Source organism: Hyperoodon ampullatus (genome assembly GCF_949752795.1).
Source record: "Hyperoodon ampullatus genome assembly, chromosome: 8".
NCBI classification, from domain to species: Eukaryota; Metazoa; Chordata; class Mammalia; order Artiodactyla; family Ziphiidae; genus Hyperoodon; species Hyperoodon ampullatus.
In genome coordinates this window covers 46,941,014-46,961,128 of record NC_136921.1, presented here as the reverse complement: position 1 = coordinate 46,961,128, position 20,115 = coordinate 46,941,014, and the positions used below count along the sequence as shown (strand labels likewise).

Sequence of the window (20,115 nt, the reverse complement as noted above, 5' to 3'; positions counted from 1 at the left end):
GGAGGATCCCACATGCTGCGTAGAGGCTTGGGCCTTGAGCCATGGCCGCTGAGCCTGCGCGTCCGGAGCCTGTGCTCCACAACGGGAGAGGCCACAACAGTGAGAGGCCCGCGTACCGCAAAAAAAAAAAATCAAACTTTTGATGGTGAACACACTGTCCTGTGTACAGAAGTCGAAATATGATGTTGCACACATGAAATTTATATAATGTTATAAACCAATGTTACCTCAATTAATAAATAAAGCTGAGAGCTAAAATGAAGAATTCCAAAGGAGGAGGGGTATAAAATAATAGGAAGCATTGTAACTATAGTTAATAACTTCTGGGCTCTTATTGAAACAGCAGACACTAAATGACAGCTTCCTTAGGAATGTAGTCCAATTGGGTTTTCATTTCTTTCTCTCCCTTTTATTTTTCAATTCTGAATTGTTCTGGAAGTTTGAAGATATTGGTTTTAAAAGCTTTGTACAGTGGGCCATGATTAGTAATTAGTCTTATAAACACTATAATAAAGCCTTCTCTTTATATTTCCCTTTACATTTTGATGGAGTTATTATATCCTATTTTTCATCAAAAAGACAATATATACACAGTAGAATTCAGGCAGAGACCAATTATATGAAGCTGATTGAGATGTGGTGAAGAGACGGAGTGGTTTTTATTTATTAGGCCTGGGTTAATACATTCACTCTTTATGCTTCATTTCCTGGAAAAAAAAAGTTGAGGGGTGGATTATGATCTTCTAACACTGACAAAACACTGCTTCCTGGAAAGATGATAAATATCCTTTCACTGATTTTGGACTGAAGGTGTGAAGCAGTCTTCTTTTCTAGGTATTATGTGAACTTCCTTATTATTCTAGATATAATAATGCCTCTGAATTTTAAAAGTTGGATTGTTTAACATACCTTGAGGTTTTTAAAGAATATGTCAGAACAAAAATTTCTCAAGTTGGGTGATTTATAATTCCCTTTTGCATGAAAAATTATTTTAAATCCTTAATATTGACTTAAACTATAAACTATTTCTATAACATTTCTTAAATGTTTACAAAAAAAGTTATATACATTTTATCTTTATAGTTCTTATACAACTATTAATTCAAAACTTATAAATTAAATAAAAGCAAAATTACAACACCTAATAAAATTCAGATTAAGAACTTTAATATAACAGCATGGATTATTTTATTTGGCTGAAACTAAAACCACCAACATCATACTTGTGTTGATATCAGCATGTATCTTGTTTGATGACACAATTTCCCCACATCTTTTCGATAGTTAAAATACTACAAGATTTTCATTCAAATAGTGCATGATTATTTAGTGAGAATGCTTTATTTATTTCATATAAAATAAATTTATTTTCCTTTTCATTAGTTTTACCAATTATGTTTGTACTACCTTGGGACTAATGCTTTTGTAAGAACAAAAACAAACATGGGCACTGATGTAGTAGTATTTGTTCTCAAAGGTTATACAAAACACAAAGAGTTTCTATTAATGTTTTTTAGATTTTCACACAACAAATGTTTTCTATAGATGTTTGAAGATAAGCCTGTAGCTCCACATTTTTGTAGAAACCCAGTTTGAGAAACACTATATTGAAATGATTTAATGATATGGTAGTCAAATAATGTTACACTGTGGCATTTTTGCTTTTGTTTTTGTTTTTGTCATTTCTAATATATTCTTAATGTCTTTTTTATTCTTTTCTGCTTTCATGGTGGGTAGCGCCAGAGATGGTTGGTATATTATTTTCATAATAATTTTAAACAACTTATAACTTCTTAAAGCTAAACCTTAATATTTGCATGCTTTATTTAATAAATATTCAAACAGCAGTTTCACATGTATATGTCTGATTATTAGTTTTGTTTAAAGAGGTTTTATAACCCATATTTGAAGTTATTTTTTCAGTGACTCAATCACTATTGCATTGTCCACCTCCTTGCTTGTCTGCTTCTTTTAGTACACGATGTGTTTGCAAGGTCACTTTAATTAAAGTAAAATAATATTTTAACTAAAATTTATAACGACTTTTGTTATTAATCGTGTTATCCTAATTAATTGAATGCACACATTTAGCTATTTTTATCTTTGCATATAATGTAAAAACTTAATACAGTATAATGTGTTGTATAAACTATATTGAGTTAATAAGCCTAGTGAGATTTTGGATTTTCCTCTTTTATTTACAGAGGAAATCATAGAAATATCTCATGAATGTAAGAATTTAAACAGAAATGTTAAGCCATATTTTTTATAAATTGTTAGAAAATTAGATATTTATTTGAAATCAATTATATCCTTATATGATTTGACATAATTTAAACTTCTTAGTACATGTCACTGACAGGCACATCAGTTTAATAGTATTGATAGCCCAGAAGTGTACCTTGTATGTTATAATAATTTAATACATTAAAAAAAGGAGAGTGACAAGTCAATGAAAGAGTTTTGCATTAAGTGATGTTAAGTCAACTGGTTAATAATTTAGGAGAAGATCAATGTATAGCTGAAAACTACAACAAATACTCAGATAAATTTTAGAAGCCTTGGGCAATTTAAAATTTTGGAAATACAATTAAATATATATCAGACTTTTGAATTGGAAAAACATTTTTATAAGAAAAAGGAAAATATGTACATATAGTTACCTATAGAAGGTCTTCTATAGTTCTTTTAAATTTTCTCTTTAAAAAGTATAACTATATCATGTACACATGATTAAAGTAAGTAGACAAATGATTAGGAAACTAAATAATCAACAGATAAATCAAAAAGCATAGCTCACAAAATAAGACCACAGATGGCTATATACTTATAGACATGTTAAGTCTAATCAAAGAAAACATACAAATTAAGAACTATAAAAGCTATTTTAATCCAGCAAATTAAACATTATATTTTTTTACTAATATAGAGTGCAAATGAAACTGTGATGAAACAAGCACTCTAAATCATTGCTGGGCCAGGGTCAGTTCACAGCATCCCTTTGGGGAGTAATTTGTTACTAATACTTGTATTTCTGTTTGATGTCAAAAACTTTAATGCAATCTATTCTGAGGAGAAAATAACTATGAATTTGGAAAATCTCTATGCATAAAAACATACAGTCAACCTTATTTATAATTATAAAATACAGGAAATAAATTATATTAAAATTAATAGAACATTATAAAATCATCAAATTAGTTTTACAGGGACTCAAAATAATCAAGTTTGCTCTGCTAAGATAAAAAAGAGTGTAGAAATTTATATATAATATATCTAATACATTAAATAAGTTATATATAATATATAGTTATTTATATTAGCATTAATCTTTTTTAAATTTATAGGTAGAAAAAAGGGAGACTCAAAGGACATACTTCAACATGTTAATTGTTGCATATGAGCTTTTTTCTTCCTTGATATGCTTTTCTCCATGTTTCAAAGTAAGAAAATGCAATTGGGGAAAATATTTTATATAAAAATATATTTTTAATAATATATCAATAATAAGATAATTATTTTGTGTGATATGAGTTTATGATAGTTTCCATCACTACATAAGTTAAATAAGACTTATTTTCATTCAGGCGTTTAAAATTCAAGAGGATATGGAAACCTTAGAAGGATTTAGAATGCATTAAGTCATGACTTACTAAATGAGGCCTAGAAGGAAGGGTCAGAAAATGTGTGGGAAATTTTAAGGGGAAAGAAAACCAAGGAGCCATATAACAATGTGTCTGTCAAAAGGGATAATTAAGTTAATCTAAGAGGACTCCTAAAGAATCCTTATAAAAACATGGAGATATTCTCGTAAGTTATATACAAACATTTTTTGTTGAAACAATGACCCCTATTTTACTTTGATTACTATTCTGCCTTTCATATACTGATAGCACATTGATAAATAGTATTTTCAGGGTAACTGAAGTGATAGTGGTTTAATTTCAGAATGAACTGATTAAAAAACAATAGTATCAAATCTTTCCAAAGATAATATATATCCACATTACTTACCTATCTATCTGTCTATCTATCTATTTATCTATCTATCTGATATTCCAGAAGATGACATAGTACATAGATCCTCAGATATCCAAATAAAATATTTTAAAAAGCAGTTTATTTACAATATTTTCAGTTTAAAGTATTGACTTTTCTAAGTATTTGGCGGCTGTTTAAAAAAATATGCATACATGTGGCAAAATATTTCTCTTGTGACCAGAATAGGCTTTTAAAACAATGGTAAGTACTCTGACTTTTACTTAACTAAATAAAATTTGTATTCCAAGTACCGAGAAGTACTTTTGAAAAACGCTTAAAGTGATAGCATTGCCGTGTGGTCTTTGTACTTAGACATAATGAAGAGTGTTCTCTAAACATTAACAGCGAAAAAGGTGTGGCTTGTATTTTGTAATGATTTTCTTCCTCTATATGATAATGTTTACATTGGATTTATAGTAAGTACATTAGATACCGGTTCTAAATGAAAGTAACTTGAGGAAATGCAAATAGATATGCAATTGGCTAACACACGAGTAGATACCATCTAATTAAACAAAACACAGAGCAGAACAGAGGACAAAAGTCTTCTCTTTGAGAGAGATTTTCTTTTCCTCAGGAATAAACTTTTGTCTACATTTCATTTTATGAGCAAGGATGGGGATGGGGAAGGTGGTAAGACCAGAGATAGCCCATAGTTCAACTACCTTATACAGAAGAGAGCTGGGGAGCAGAGAAGGACAAACACCTTTACCACTAACTTTTAACTCAAAAATCTTCAAAAAATTTTTTTTTCATGGCAATTGGGTACTTGGTCTCAATAAATCAAAAGAAATTTAACTTCTAGAAGCATCTAAAACATGCTAGAGGTGAGTGGAATTCAAAACAATAATTTGCAGCTACAAGCAGCTAAAAGGCTAGTAGAGGAAGCTTTCTCCATGGCAAAGTGGTCTGCAGTCCTGTTTTACATACACATAGGATACAGCATTGCATTTAGGGAATACAATGCAATTTATTTTACTAGGCTCTGGATAGTGGTAACCAAGAAGAAAAGGTGAAAACTATCAGGCTGTCATCACCTTGAGGTCTAGCTATCTTACTTATATGAATATTAACCTTTAAAGCCAAGGGATTTAAGCTACAGTAGAATGACATAAAGTAGACTTCACTGAAAAGAAACATTTAAGTCTTAAAATTAGTTAATTCCACATATTTCTGTTTTCTTCTATCATCTCTTATGCGTGCTAACCTCATGTATATTTAAAACATTTTAAATGCTAACGGGTATATAAGCATTTGATAAAAATTTGACAAGCCAACATTTGACATATAATTATTTCTTAGTTGATCAAAACATGAAGATTTCAACTTCTGCTCATACTCTCTTTCATTTACGTTTTTTTTGTTTTTGTTTTTGTTTTTGTTTTTTTGCTATGAAAATTTCCTATTTTAATGATTTTACTTTATTTTGCAGGAGGGGTTCAAAATGGGACTAACTCTTGAAGGCACAGTATTTTGTCTCGACCCATTAGACAGCAGGTGCTGATGTCCAGAACAAGAGGTCTTGAATCTGTTAAATTTGTTTTGTATACATATCTATTATTCATTATTACTTATGACAGGTATTATACATGTACCAATATATTTTTGAATCTCATAACTTTCTGAAAATTATTTCAGTAAAATTTCCTCATACTTTCACTGTTGAACTGTAGCATTTTGTTTTAAAAACAACTCACTGTAAAGTAAATCATACTTTTATGTTCCTTTCTGTTTGTTTTTATGTTCCTTTCTGTTTGTTCTGTTCTGTTTGTTGTAGAAGAATTTATAATTGAAAGACAAATTATTCAAATATCTGCCTGTGTCTGAGCTCTAAATAATTAGCTTCTTCAAATTTAAGTTCATTCTCTAGGATGCTAGTTTATTACTGATTTCCCAAAAGCCATACCTTAAAGATAGCTTTCAGAGTCCTAAAGAGATACACCAATGCCAAACTAAATATGTTCTATATTCAAACCAATAGACATGCTACCATTCATTAGACAGATGTCATTTCATGTATGAAATGTTGTCCATATTATTGGGAAAATGTAAACTTTGAATATAATACCACCAGATCATTTTTAGCAGGTAAAGTAACAAAAATATAAATTCCAATAATAATTAAACTAAATGTATTTAGAGTACTTGTTAGTAAAAGCAAGGTAATAATGTTAGTTATTATTATCAGCTACACTCTAAATACTTTAGTTATTTCATAAATAAAGATTGTGGAAAAAATGAAAATTTGCTATTTACAAAACACTTAAAATTTAATTTCTAATGAGATAAGTTACATTACTAAACATCATCTGATCTGAAGTTTCTGAAAAAAATATTTGGAATATATGCTGTCTATAGTTGCAGTATCTATTACCCATATATACTTTACCAAATATATTTTTTCTGAACTGAATAAGACTATCCTTCTTATATTTTCTCCTTTGATAAAGATATTTTCTCACCAAAGATTATTTTGTGATGACCCATTAGTTTTGATACTGTTAAAAATCTATGGCACCTGTTCTTTATGAATTATCAATATCATTTAGCAAATTTAATTTGTATCTGTTTTGTTAAAGTCAGAATCTCATTTTTCACAAAAATGAAATTGCTGCTCAGTTTAGTCTTTAACATGAACAATAACATTTTCTTGCAGCTGATTCTTGATGTGCTGATGAACTCTTTTAAAAATGTTTGTTTCTTACACCTTTGCCCATTATGTAACAGACTGTAATTTGTACTGAGTGCAGCAAAATATGTGGTCAAATTTATAATTTGGTTCATCACATTATAAGAAAAAAAATTAAATTAATGAAAATATGAGCTTAGATTGAGGGTAGATCTCAAAAATATTTCTTTTCCTTTAGTCATGGGAATTTTCTTCACGTGCTAAAGGTACATTTTCACTAGGAACAGAAATCAAATAGGCTTATGCAATATTATATTTGTATGTATCCCCATAATGTTCTGTGGTGTATATAAGCCTTCTTGTTTGCTTTTTGTTATCTGCTAAGTTGTACCTTAATTAGAGGGTAGTATATGTTTCATAAAGAAGAGTCTTTATAATTTTGTTTGTCATATAGTATTTTGGAATTTGCATAATGAGGATGTTTAGAAGCCATATCAATGGCTTTTTTTAACAGATAGAATTTGTATTTTTATTGTACTTTAAAAAGCTTTGTGTAATAGGTATATATTTAGTGGCGATTTATTATCAATGGTAACACAATAGAGTACTTTGCACATTTAAAATATGTTACTGTACCAATTTTTAATGGTAATCAGTTCTGCTACTGGCATGATTAAATAGTATATAATTGGTCATTAATTATGAACATTTATTTCCCCAGTGCATTTTTATGAAGATACAGTTGCAAATTGTATTTCTATGTAAACTCAATGATATGTTTGATTTTGCTGAGAATAAATGATTTTAAATAAATTAAATTGTATAATTTATATTTGTATATATAACTCATTAAATAACCTCTAATTAATTTAGACACATTCTGAAGCTAATTTCATGCCAGATTTTCCTGGTCATAGATTGGTGCCAAAAGAAAGACAGAAAGAGAAAGAAGAAAGCAGAAAAAGACTTTAACTTCATTTCTTACAGCCCACACAAATTTTAGCTTTATGATCCAACATAATTCAGTTGTGAAAACAGTGGATTTCATCCTGCTGGTGAGAGAGGTCATAGTTTGGTTCCTTTCACCAGAAGCATCTGGTGTAATAACTGTATTACATAAATATCTCTTTTCAGAATGGAGAGCCTTTTTAAGCTAGTAATACAAAGGGTATCTTGGCTGGTAGTCTTAAAAAGGTGGACTTGATAATAGAATTTGAGTGGTGGCTAATTAGAATATCATGAAGTTTTGAATCTATTCAAAACACAATGTTAAGTATTTTAATGGTACACAGGACTCATATGCACAGCTTTGCACACCAATGAGCAATTCATCCATCTGTTCACTAAAATTCATTTATTACTCTATGTGAATATCATGTTATTAGGTGAGTAAGAAAACTTCTCGTAAGTTTGCTAACAGACATTGTTAAATTGAAGGTGACAAGATCCCTGTCCTCAGTTAGTTTATTGTCGTAAAGGAAAAGTAAGGCAAATTTTTGAATTAATAAATGAAAACCTATATGTATTAAAGTACTGTGTGAACCAAAAATTTCCTTTAGAATATTAATATTTACCTATGTTTAAATTTGGGTACCTAGCACTGGCTAGTGTCTATAATGTTAGATATCCAGTGTGAAGCTTATGAAGACAGACCAATGACAATAATTTTCTTCACCTCTTCTTGTTTCTTGTATTTTGGATTTGATATTTTTTTTAATTTTAGTCACATTATGGGAATTCATTTTCAGATAGAACTTCTGATAGATTTTTGTGTTGATGCATTTCTAAATACTGACTTTTGTTTTTACTCCTTTTGATGTTACTTAACATAACCATGAAAAAAAACTGGCTGTTAATATTTTTCTGTTCCAGTGTTTCCATCTATAGTTCCAAATTCAATATTTATTCATGATTCGGGGTTTCAGCCTCTGTTAAATTTTTTGAAGAATCTTGGACTCAATTTTGACAACCCAAACTACACTCTTTACGGGCAGTTAACACGCTGTTGATATGGGAATGGCTAGTACTGCCCTCAGACCCCTGTGTCTCATGCAGGAAGTGCCTAATTTAAGTGTCCTCACCTTCCTAGATAACCTCAGATGACTGTCTCAAGAACTTCCCCTTCCAACACCCATTTCATAAATTCAACCCAAACCTTGATTCTTATACACTCATTCCATGTCTTGACCTTATGTTATTAAGATCCAAATGTAACCCACTTATAGAATTCTCTCCCTCAAAATGTATTTCTCTGGAATTCATCTAAAGTGGGATTCCCTTACTCTAGCGAGGAGACCACCTCTCAAAATAATGTATGGTCTTCTATTTCCTTACTTTCAAGTGAATTTTTATGAAATTGGGTATTATTTAAATAGCAGAAGACATTTCCTTTCTCTGAATTCATTTCTTTCCACTCTAGTTCATTGATCCTAAGACACACTAATTCCAAAGTCATAGTTAATAATATACAAAGGATGGCATACTTAAGAAGTTGAGTTTGAAAGCTCACTTTGAATTTTTCTTATAAAAATTTATCTCTACATGATAAATTGAAATAGCTGAATTTCTTATTTCTGTATCACTAACATTGGGTTTTCTGTGAGCTAATAGTACCACTACAACTGTGTAACTAAAACTTTGCTTATATAATTACCTTAAATTTACCTTTAGCCACATTTTTGGTGTTTATTCAGATGCACATTCAAAATTCATTGAGCCAGACATTTCCAGTTTGCAAGCAGCTCTATAGGCACTTTGGAACTTGCATCAGACTTTTAAATGTTGCTGTTTTCGTTAAACGGAGTCTGGCTAGAAGCTGTAGGAAATATCTTCTTAAAAGAATTCCCCAGTACACACAGGACCTAATTAAGTTCTCTGTTAAAGGACATTCTGAAATCTCATAGCATTTTCTCTGTAAATTTTAGTTTATCAACTTGTCATTATTAATATATGTTGCAAAAATCAATAAAATACTGTCTTGGAAACATCATTTAAATATATTTTTAATAAAGTATTTTTTTAACTTTTCTATTTGTTTAATAAAGTTTTTTTAAAAAACTTTTCTGTTTATCCTCCAAAAATCTTAATGAAGTATTGCTTTGACAGTTTTGTATCTTCTTTGGTGTCACGCACAACACTTTGCCCATAAAGCGTTCAGTAAAAGGTTAAATGATTCTTTAGCATGTTTCTTGCTAATGATGAGAACTAAAACTTCTTATGCTGTCTGTGAAAGAAAAGAACAGCATGCCTTCCAAGTAAATCTTTGTCCTTTCTGATAAAATATTTACCAGTATTTTAACTTTTATCTTATGTAGCAATGATCTGCTAAATAAAGACCTTGACATTCTCTATGAGCATCTATTAATCACCATAGATTCATAGACTAAGGAAATCTGGCTCACTCAAGGGAGGAAAAACAATTGACTATTGTTTGTATTAATTATGTTAATATTGATTTTTATTAATTGATTATTATAGCTTCAATGAGACTGTGAGGACTCAAAGATGAATGTTTTATAATTAAGGGAAATTGTCTGGACTCAGAGGGTGAAGAACTATATTTGTTGAGCATGTGAGTTAAAGAATGATAGGTTAAAAACTCAAACTGCATCTTTCCTTGAATCCCATGTTGTGGTCACACAGTTTTCATTGGCCTTATATGTTTTTACGTTCATTTATTTGTCCTTAGATTTTTTATTGTCCTCTTAGTTCAAATGACATTTCATAGGAACATGTTGGGGCGCTTCCCAGTTACCTACTCCCTCCCCTCTGTCTGGCCAGGCTGCTATGTTCTATTCTGTTCCTAAGGTCACTTGTTCCAGTTGAAATAGCCGTCTGGATGGACTGGAAATAATCCAGATACCGGTTCTTTCTTACAAAGAAAGCAAAGAAAGATGTTTGTTTCTTGGCTACATTTTGATAGAAAACAATAAAAGAATTTAATGGCTAAGTCTATTAATACTTGAAAAAATTAATGTAGCTCTGGGACTAATTTAAAAGTGTTACTATTTTCCAGTGCTTTGTGTCATTTTGTTCTTTTATATACTTTTAAAATTTAATATGAATATCATTTAATAATTGGTATTAAATAGAAAGTGTTTTTTAACAGAAAAGAAAACAGAAAAGTCTTTTTAAAAAACTTTATTAAACAAATAGAAAAGTTAAAAAAATACTGTATTAAAAATATATTTAAATGATGTTTCCAAGACAGTATTTTATTGATTTTTGCAAAATATATTAACACTTCCTACCATACATGTAGGAAGTGTATGAACGCAGAGAGATTTTGGCAAGGATTCAGCTTAAACTAATTTCTCTCACACACACATACACAAACGTACGCACTTCAATTTAGCTATTTAGTTTTCCATTTATTTTACTCTTGGTATCTGCATTAATTGAAAAAAAGAAAACACCCAAACTTGTACTCGACAGTACAAGGAATAGGAGGAGACAGATAGTGGGAGACAGATACTGGGGAGATAGTCATAAATGTTCAGAGATATCAACTAACCACATGTGGCAAAGTGACTATGCACAGATACCTGACCTGTTCATTTTTCAGAAAACTTGGTCCATTTGCAGGCTAGGGAGTAATAAGTATGATGCAATTATGTAAAAAGCTGTTTCTACAGTAATTCCTGTTTCATTCCCCCTAGTTCTCTGGTAATGCCTCCATTTTTCATCATTTCTACATAAAAGGATTTAAAAAGGAAAATGCCGGGCTTCCCTGGTGGCGCAGTGGTTGAGAGTCCGCCTGCCGATGCAGGGGACACGGGTTCGTGCCCCTGTCCTGGAAGATTCCACATGCCGCGGAGCGGCTAGGTCCGTGAGCCATGGCCGCTGAGCCTGCGCGTCCGGAGCGCTCCGCAACGGGAGAGGCCACAACAGTGAGAGGCCCGCGTACCACAAAAAAATAAAAAAATTAAAACGTGAAATAAAATAAAAAGGAAAATGCCTGAAGATAAGCTGGACACTTCTTTCATGACTTCCTGCTATCCATGGCTATTAGAAAAACATATATCACTTCCTTAGAATCACTTGATTTTGAAAATTTCTCAACCATACGTTATGTGCATTTTTAAGTAATTTTAAAAAATTACTCCTGTAAACTGCATTTACTTTAAAACAACTCAGTCTGATCTATAGGGAAATACTGAACTAGGATTTAAAACTTCATACTGTGATATGACACGGTTATAACTCTAGACTGATCTTTGACTTTAGGAAATTCGTGTAATGGGGTTCATAACATTCCTGGACTTTAGCTATTCTTGGCGTAAAAGGAAGGAAGTTCTCCAAATAAACCAAAGTTTACAAAAGTTGTCATAGAAAGCAATATTTCATCTTTTATTTACATACCAGTTATAAATGAATATTGAATCAATGAATCCTAGGTAAATGATGCATCTGGCTGTCCAAAATCCCTTAAAAAAGGACAGCAGAAACCACAAAACTGTCCCAGCCTTTGTATCTGTTTATCATCTCAAAATCTGTGTATAGAGTTCTGTCCCTTCATAATAAAGTTGAATGCAAGGCAAAAGCATGATTCTAAGATTCTCTCCTTTCTCAGCCTTTCTTAATCCTAGGTACACAACCTCAGAGCATATTTACAGGGCAGAAATGGGGCCTATGCTTCTCTTCAAAAGTTATTGGCTTGCTACATTTTCAGGATAACTTCAAGATAAATGTTGCATGTCTCAAAGGAATTCAGAAGCTCGCATCTTTCCAAGTAAACATTAAACTTTAAAAAATGCCAGCAAAAATTGCTGAAATATGTAAGATAATCCTATATTGAAATATCAAAGCACAAGTATTCTTAAATATGTTTACATGGAGTCAAATATTTAGATTCACAGAGATCTGTACTGCTTTTCTCCACAAGTTTTATAATGAAGCTTCATATGTGAGAATGTGAATACTAGAATATTATCTTGAAATGTATTCAAATAAAACTTGCCTTTGACATATGTTGTATTACACTCCTTTGGGTCACGTTTTTGGTAAAGTTTTTCTTATTACTGTACCTGTAAAGAAAAGAAACACAGAGAACATAAAAATCCCCAGCATGCCTGTTAGATCTTCCAAAGGCACCAACTGTGTTTCTCATCATTCTGTATCCCTTCCTTAAGGCTTAATCACAGATCTGAAACTAGAGAAAACAGCTGTCCTTGAAAACCACAGGAGCTTGAGCATTTATTTTTGCCATGCAAATTGAGCAAATCTGTACAAACCTTTCGAAGTGATCTTGCCAAAAAACTCTAAAGCAGTACCTCTTTCTTAGCAAACAGTTCAATTTTTTTAAAAACAAGAAACAATTAAAAGTGTCTATATGATCAAATAAGATTAATTAGAAAGTTTGTACACATAATGTCAATAAGACCATGGAAAGCATATGAGTCATATGACCTAGTTGAGTTTGTTTAGAACACACACACTTACAAAAAGTTGGGATTCCATCAAAACCAGATTGTTTCCTGTACTGTTCCCCAACTAAAAATTAGAAGGTCAAAGGAAAATTGTATTAAAATGTCCCAAAAAGCAATGCATGAAAATTGTCTAACAACTAACAAAACAAAATTAATGGAAAAGTAAACGGAAGACCATGTTTTATCATTTTGAATTTTATATGTTAAAGGCTGTTCAACAGTGTTTTTATACCATATAATATGTAATATTAACTTGCATGTAATACCACTTATATTTTCCTTTAACAATTATCAGGAAAATTGCTATAGCAAATTCATTTTTCAGATGTATAATAAAACAGTGTAGCTAGGATTTAAAGAGCACAGACAGCTATTTTGGAATGTGCTTGCTCTCAAGAAAGGCCAAGCGAGATTAAAATAAATGCATTAATTGATTATTGTTCTTCATGAGAATGAGCAATTTCAAGTAGAGAGAAACTTCAGCTCTGTTTCAAAAGGTCAACAGTCACGGTATTTAAGAGGAAAACTGAAGTCATATTTTTAAAACTTAAGACAGATGCTTTATGTTAAAAGGCTTCTCTGATGAAGTCCTTTTGTGCTGACTGGAGTCTGTTCTCCTAGGTGGGTAAAGACTGAAAGAAAAAACAAGTTATTGCTCTTCACTGATTCTTTTATGTGACTTAACTGCACATATTTTGAAGAGACAATTGAAATTTCTGCACCCTGGCTGCATCTCCACTCTGACTATGCTCCCTTTCCAGAAAGAGAAGTCTCTATCTCTCTCTCTCTCAAAAAAAAAAAAAAAATCTGGAAAAATGTTAGAGATATATTTCTTTTTTCTTTCGTTTCCTAAAGGCTAAAGCATCAAAAGAAAACCATCTAAATAATGAATATATACTGGCAAGAATAATGTATATTTATGACTGCCAAAATTTCAAGATTACTGATACAGATTGTGGTATGTCTATGTGGCCAGAAAGATCATTGTGAGATGAACAATCTTTTCCATCCAGCAGTCATCACAGAATATTTCTTGGTGTATGTGAAACCACAAATACATCAGTGGGAACTTACTCATATGGAAATACTGTAGTCAAACCACTAATCATGGCAGCCAGATTTCCCAGAATAAAGCAGTTGCTCTAGAAATTATGCCAACTGCTTGGGTTAAAAATATGGTTTCAAAAATGGCAGATCAGCATAATATGGAAAAGTTATTAGCAAACTACAGAATGTGGCTTTAAAGTAGACTGTTGAACAGCAATTTCATGCTGCCTTTTTTTCTTAGATATAGCCTCAAAAGAGAGTTGCAAACAATATCAGTTATACATTTTAGTCAAGCTTATTGCATCTAAATATCTCTATTCTGCCTAAATAAATAGTAATCACAAATTATGAGAGACTTTTGTATAGATTATAGATCACTATATAGAAAAATTTTATTCTAATTTTAAAGTACATACTTATTCAGATGTTCTCATAAAATTATGCTTGACTTTATTGACACGTCATCATAATTATAAATTAGTATGAATTAGAGCCAAGGCAATTATGAATGTAGAAAAATGTGATTTCTTTTTTTTATAGCAATATTCCAGACAGATTCAGTTTGAGAGGCAGAGAGGTCCACTATGTTTAAGCTTTTGTAAGAACTTCAAAATTTGAAAAACAAATAAAGTACAATAAATATGTATATATTCATTAAATGTGTTTGCTTTCATATCAAGATTTTGTGAAAATAAATTCACAAAATGAGTTTCTATTTCTTAATTTTAATGTATGTTTTTAATGCTACATATTGTTAATTTGTTCTACATAATATTTTAAGTTAGCTTACCCATATAAGTGATGCTTTTTTCTGATCCCATATTAATTTAGCTCTACATATGGTACTATTGACAAAAAACTTTATTCAATATCTTCCATTGAGTTACTTCAGCAGAACAGAAGCCATCTATTAGTGCTGTGATAAAAGGATCATTTACTATCAACTGTTCTAGCTTAGGTTTTTTCCCAGAGTACATGAAGTGTTATGGATAATTTGGCAGAAACTTCTGATTACTATGTCATAATTCTTTATTCCTATATTTGTGAAAGCGCAACATGGACTAGTGGGTTTCTATATGAATAGCCTAGAATCCACAAGTTGTAGATACCTTATTAAAATAAAGAGTTCAAATATCAAATCATGTTGTTCAAAATGCATTAAAGACTTAGGTGTAAGACCTGAAACCATAAAACTTCTACAAAAAAACATACATAGTAAGCTCTTTGACATTGGTTTTAGTAGGTTTTTGTTTTGTTTTGTGTTTTTGTTTTCTTTTCTTTTTTTTTTTTTGTCATTTTTGGGGGCGGGGGAGGGGAAATCTGTCTCCTCAGGCAAGGGAAACAAAAGCAAAAATAAACCAATGGGACCACATCAAACTAAAGCTTTTGCACAGCAGAGGAAAACTATCAACAAAATGAAAAGACCACCTACTGAATGTGAGAAGATATTTGCATACAATATATCTGATAAGGGGTTAATATCCAAAGAACTCAACATCAAAAAGAGAAACAACCTGATTAGAAAATGGGCAGAGTATCTGAAGAAACATTTTTCCAAAGAAGACAGATGACTTCCAGGCACATGAAAAGATGCTCAACATCACTAATCATCAGAGAAATGTAAATCAAAACCACAATGAGATATCACCTCACACCTGTCAGAATGGCTATTATCAAAAAGACAATAAATAGCACGTGTTGGTGAGGACTTGGAGAAAAGGGAACTTCGTGCACTGTTGGTGGGAATATAAATTGGTGCAGCCACTATGGAAAACAATATGGAGCTTCCTCAAAAAGTTAAAAATAGAACTACCATATCACCCAGCAATTCCACTCCTGGGTATTTATCTGAAGAAAACAAAAACACTAATTTGAAAAGATATATGCAGGGCTTCCCTGGTGGCGCAGTGGTTGAGAGTCCGTCTGCCGATGCAGGGGACACGGGTTCGTGTCCCGATCTGGGAAGATCCCACATGCCGCGGAGCGGCTGGGCCCGTGAGCCATGGCCGCTAAGCCTGCGCGTCCGGAGCCTGTGCTCCGCAAAGGGGGAGGCCACAGCAGTGAGAGGCCCACGTACTGCAAAAAAAAAAGAAAAAAAAGAAAAGATATATGCATTCCTATATTCATTGTAGCATTATTTACAGTAGCCAAGATATGGAAGCACCCTAAATTCCCATCAATAGACGAATGGATAAAGGAGATGTGGAATATATAGATATAGATATAGATAGATAGATAGATAGATAGACAGATAGATAGATATACAATGGAATATTAGCTATTAAAAGAATGAAATCTTGCCATTTGTGACAACATGGGTGGTCCTGGAAGGTATTAGGCTAAGTGAAATAAGTCAGACTGAGAAAAACAAAGACAGTAAGACTTCACTTTTGTGGGAAATCTAAAAAAGAAAGCAAATGAACAAACATAACAAAACAGGAACAGAGTTATAGATACAGAGAAGAAACAGGTGGTTGCCAGATGGGAGAGGTTGGGGAGAGGAAAGAAATAGGTGAGGGAGATTAAGAGGTACAACCTTCCAGTTGCAAAATAAATGAGTCACAGCTATGAAATGTACAGTGTGGGGAATATATTCAATAGCTATGTAATATCTTTGTATGGTAACTAGACTTGTGATCATTTTGAAATGTACAAAAATATGGAATCACTATGCTTTGTAACAAGAACTAACATAGTATACGTCAATTATACTTAAAAAACAAATAAACTCATAGAAAAATAGATCAGATTTGCGGTTACCAGTGGGGGGGATGGGGAACTGGATGAAGGCAGTCTACAGGTACAAACTTCCAATTATGAGATAAATATGTACTAAGGATGTAATATACAACAGGATAAGTATAATTAACACTGCTTGATGTTAAATAGGAAAATTAAGAGAGTAAATCCTAAGAGTATTCATCACGCGGAAAAATATTTTTTTCTATTTAATTTTGTATCTATATGAGATGACAGATGTTCACTAAACTCATTGTGTTAGTCATTTCATGGTGTATGTAAGTCAAATCATGATGTTGTACACCTTAAACTTATACAGTGCTGTATGTCAAATATATCTCAATAAAACTGGAAGAAAAAAATATTAAATCATGTAATATACTTTGGATTGTGTTGGGTGTTTTGTTTTGTTTTGTTGCTTATTGATTTCATGTGTTAATGTATGTTCCTCTAATTGTTAGTTGCAACTTTGGTTCTAACTTCTTTTTATAGTGGAAATTACATTCAAGCATAGAGATAACTTATTCAGGATGTGTTGTCTCCCCAAATTACTAATGTTAAAGTATTCTGAAGTGGACTTTGAAGCACCTTACTTGGATTAATGACTCTCAGAAAAAAAAAAGTATAAAATGTGAGGGCTTTGGCAGTTCTTGATGATATCTGCCTCTTCCTAACTATAACTTCTATATTAAATAATAATATTTGGCTAAAATCCAAAATACTGACAGTGCTGATTGCAGGCAAGGATGTAGTCCAATAGAAACTCTCATTCATTGCTGGTGAGAATGGAAAATGGTACAGCAACTTGGAAGACAGTTTGGCAGCTTCTTATAAAGCTAAATACGGTCCTACCATCGATTCAGCAAATATTCGCATGGGTATTTATCCAACTGACTTGAAAACTTATGGGTTTACATAAAAACCTGCATGCGAATATTTATAACAACTTTATTCATAATTGCCAAAAACTGGAAGCAACCAAGATATCCTTCAATAGGTGAATGTATAAACAAACTGGTACACTTGTGCAATGTACATCCATATAATACTACTAAAGGAAAAAAGAAATGAACTATCAAACCACGAAAAGACATGCATGAACCTTAAATGCATATTTCTAACTGAAAGAAGTCACTCTGAAAAGGCTATGCACTTTATGATTGAAAGCATATATTATTATGGAAAAGGCAAAACTATAGCCACGGTAAAAAGATGTGTTTGCTAAGGGCTTGGGGAATGGGACATGATTTAATAGACGAAGCACAGAAAACAATTTAAGGCAGTGGAACTATTTTGTCTGATACTATAATGATAAATAAACGACACTGTGCAGCACAAGACTGAACCTTAATGTATGAAAAATTTTTTAAATCACTTAGGATATTGGGAGATCCCAGGATGAAATGCAGAATGTAGCAAAACAATCTAACAGTATTACAAGTGTTTGAAACAAGTTCACTGAAAGGGGAGGGAGTAAATGTGCTGGCCTAAGTAAACTTGCAGATGAGTGGGGTCTGCAAGACTAAAGGAAAGGGAACTGTCCACAAGCAATATGCTCTAGATATTAAAGTTGTTTCACATGGGGGTATGGATTAATAATTCTGATACCACTACACATGTATATTGGGATTAAACAATTAAGTGAACCTATGGCCAATGCTGATAACAAGTTTTCTCACTTTTGGAGTAGAAGATTACAGATAAGCAAGGGAATAAGGCTACGATGATCTATGTGGAAATGGATTCGATTTGGATATATCAGCAAAAACCCATTTTTAGCTTAATATAGATTCAAATAGTTACATATAGAAATATTTATAGATATGTGAGCATACACCAGTTAGTATATACACATCTTGTTCCCTGCTTTGTCAGCTTAGAGGGTCTAGAAGCTGTGACACCCTAGTAACAATGAGCACATATGTTACCTAGATCTTGGTTTCTAGTAAAAGAAACCAGGGCTCCTCCTTGAAATTTTGGGTGATTCTAGAATTGGGGGAAAAAATATACAAGATGAGCCTGGAGCATCTTGTAGTGCCTGAAAGTAAGGCGTTGGTTAAAAAGAAAAGAAAAGAGAAAAGAAAGAAAAGAAAAGAAAACCACAATGATGAGTATATCAGAGGGACACAGGAGTCAACTGAAAGAGCTTCCAATGGCCAAAAACAGAAAAATTTGAGCAAGAAAATAAAGTAGAATTATGGATTGTGATCCAAAGTTAAAAATAAATATCCATGAGTTTATATTGATGTAAATGAGTGATTGAATAAATTAATAAATTGTGGAGAAAAGATAAATATGCCATACAGAAGAATTCCAAATTATTTGTATACATACTTTGCCCTCAAGGGTGTGAAGCATAACTCCCCACTCCTTAAATGTGGGCTGTTTAGAAAGAAGCACAGAACAGTAAGGAAGGGTGAAAAAGAGTACAGCATCAAAAGCTGGGAAAAGTTAAATTTGCAGGGGAGAAACCTGATAGACACTACCTCTGACAGGTGATCAGGGTGCACATCAAAAGTAATCAGCCATGTTGATAATATGTGCCCTTGAAATGATGTGATGAAAATGACACTTTACCCTTGAGGACTTCCTCTCATAAAACCACAACCCCATCTAATCATGAGAAAAAAGCATCAGACAAATCAGAATAGAGGGCTATTCTACAAAACAGCTAACCAGTACTACTTAAAGCTGTCAAGGTCATCAAAAACTAGGGCAACGTGAGAAATTGTCACAGCCGAGAGGAAGCTAAGGAGACTTGACTACTCAATATAACGTGGTATCCTGGATAGGATCCTGGCACGGAAAAATGACATTTGGTTAAAACTAAGGAAATCTGAATAATTTGTGGACTTTAGTGAATAATACGAATAAATCATTATTAGTCATTAATGGTGACAAATACACTATACAAAACAAGATAATAATAGGGGTATATGTGTGCAGTACATGGGAATTACCTGTACTATCTTTGTGATTTTTCTGTAAATCTAAAACTATTCTGAATTAAAGTTTATTTTAAAGAATTTTAATAGCTTCTTGAGATATATAGCAACCTATATGTTTGCTGGCTAAAGTTTTTTTTTATTAGTATAACACTCAAAATATTAAAAAAGCAAAATATAGATATTTAGAAGATATTAACTATTGAATGCCTGTTTTTCTCTAGACCTAAGCACTAGAGGAAAGGTCCATTCGATCTGAAAAGTGCAAGAGAAATGTGCATCAGAA

The 20,115-nt window shown here is 32.0% G+C and overlaps 1 protein-coding gene across 1 annotated transcript in view; it reads left to right on the top strand.

The window, feature by feature from the left end:
• GULP1 (GULP PTB domain containing engulfment adaptor 1) overlaps window positions 1–5,545 on the top strand; it is a gene marked incomplete at its 3' end in the record, with an annotated part of 194,025 nt that extends 188,480 nt beyond the window's left edge. The window contains exon 13 of the mRNA XM_079710188.1: window positions 5,474–5,545. Coding sequence (XP_079566314.1) covers window positions 5,474–5,545 — 72 coding nt within the window. The remainder of the gene's footprint in view (window positions 1–5,473) is intronic.
• Between the last annotated feature and the right edge of the window lie 14,570 nt (window positions 5,546–20,115).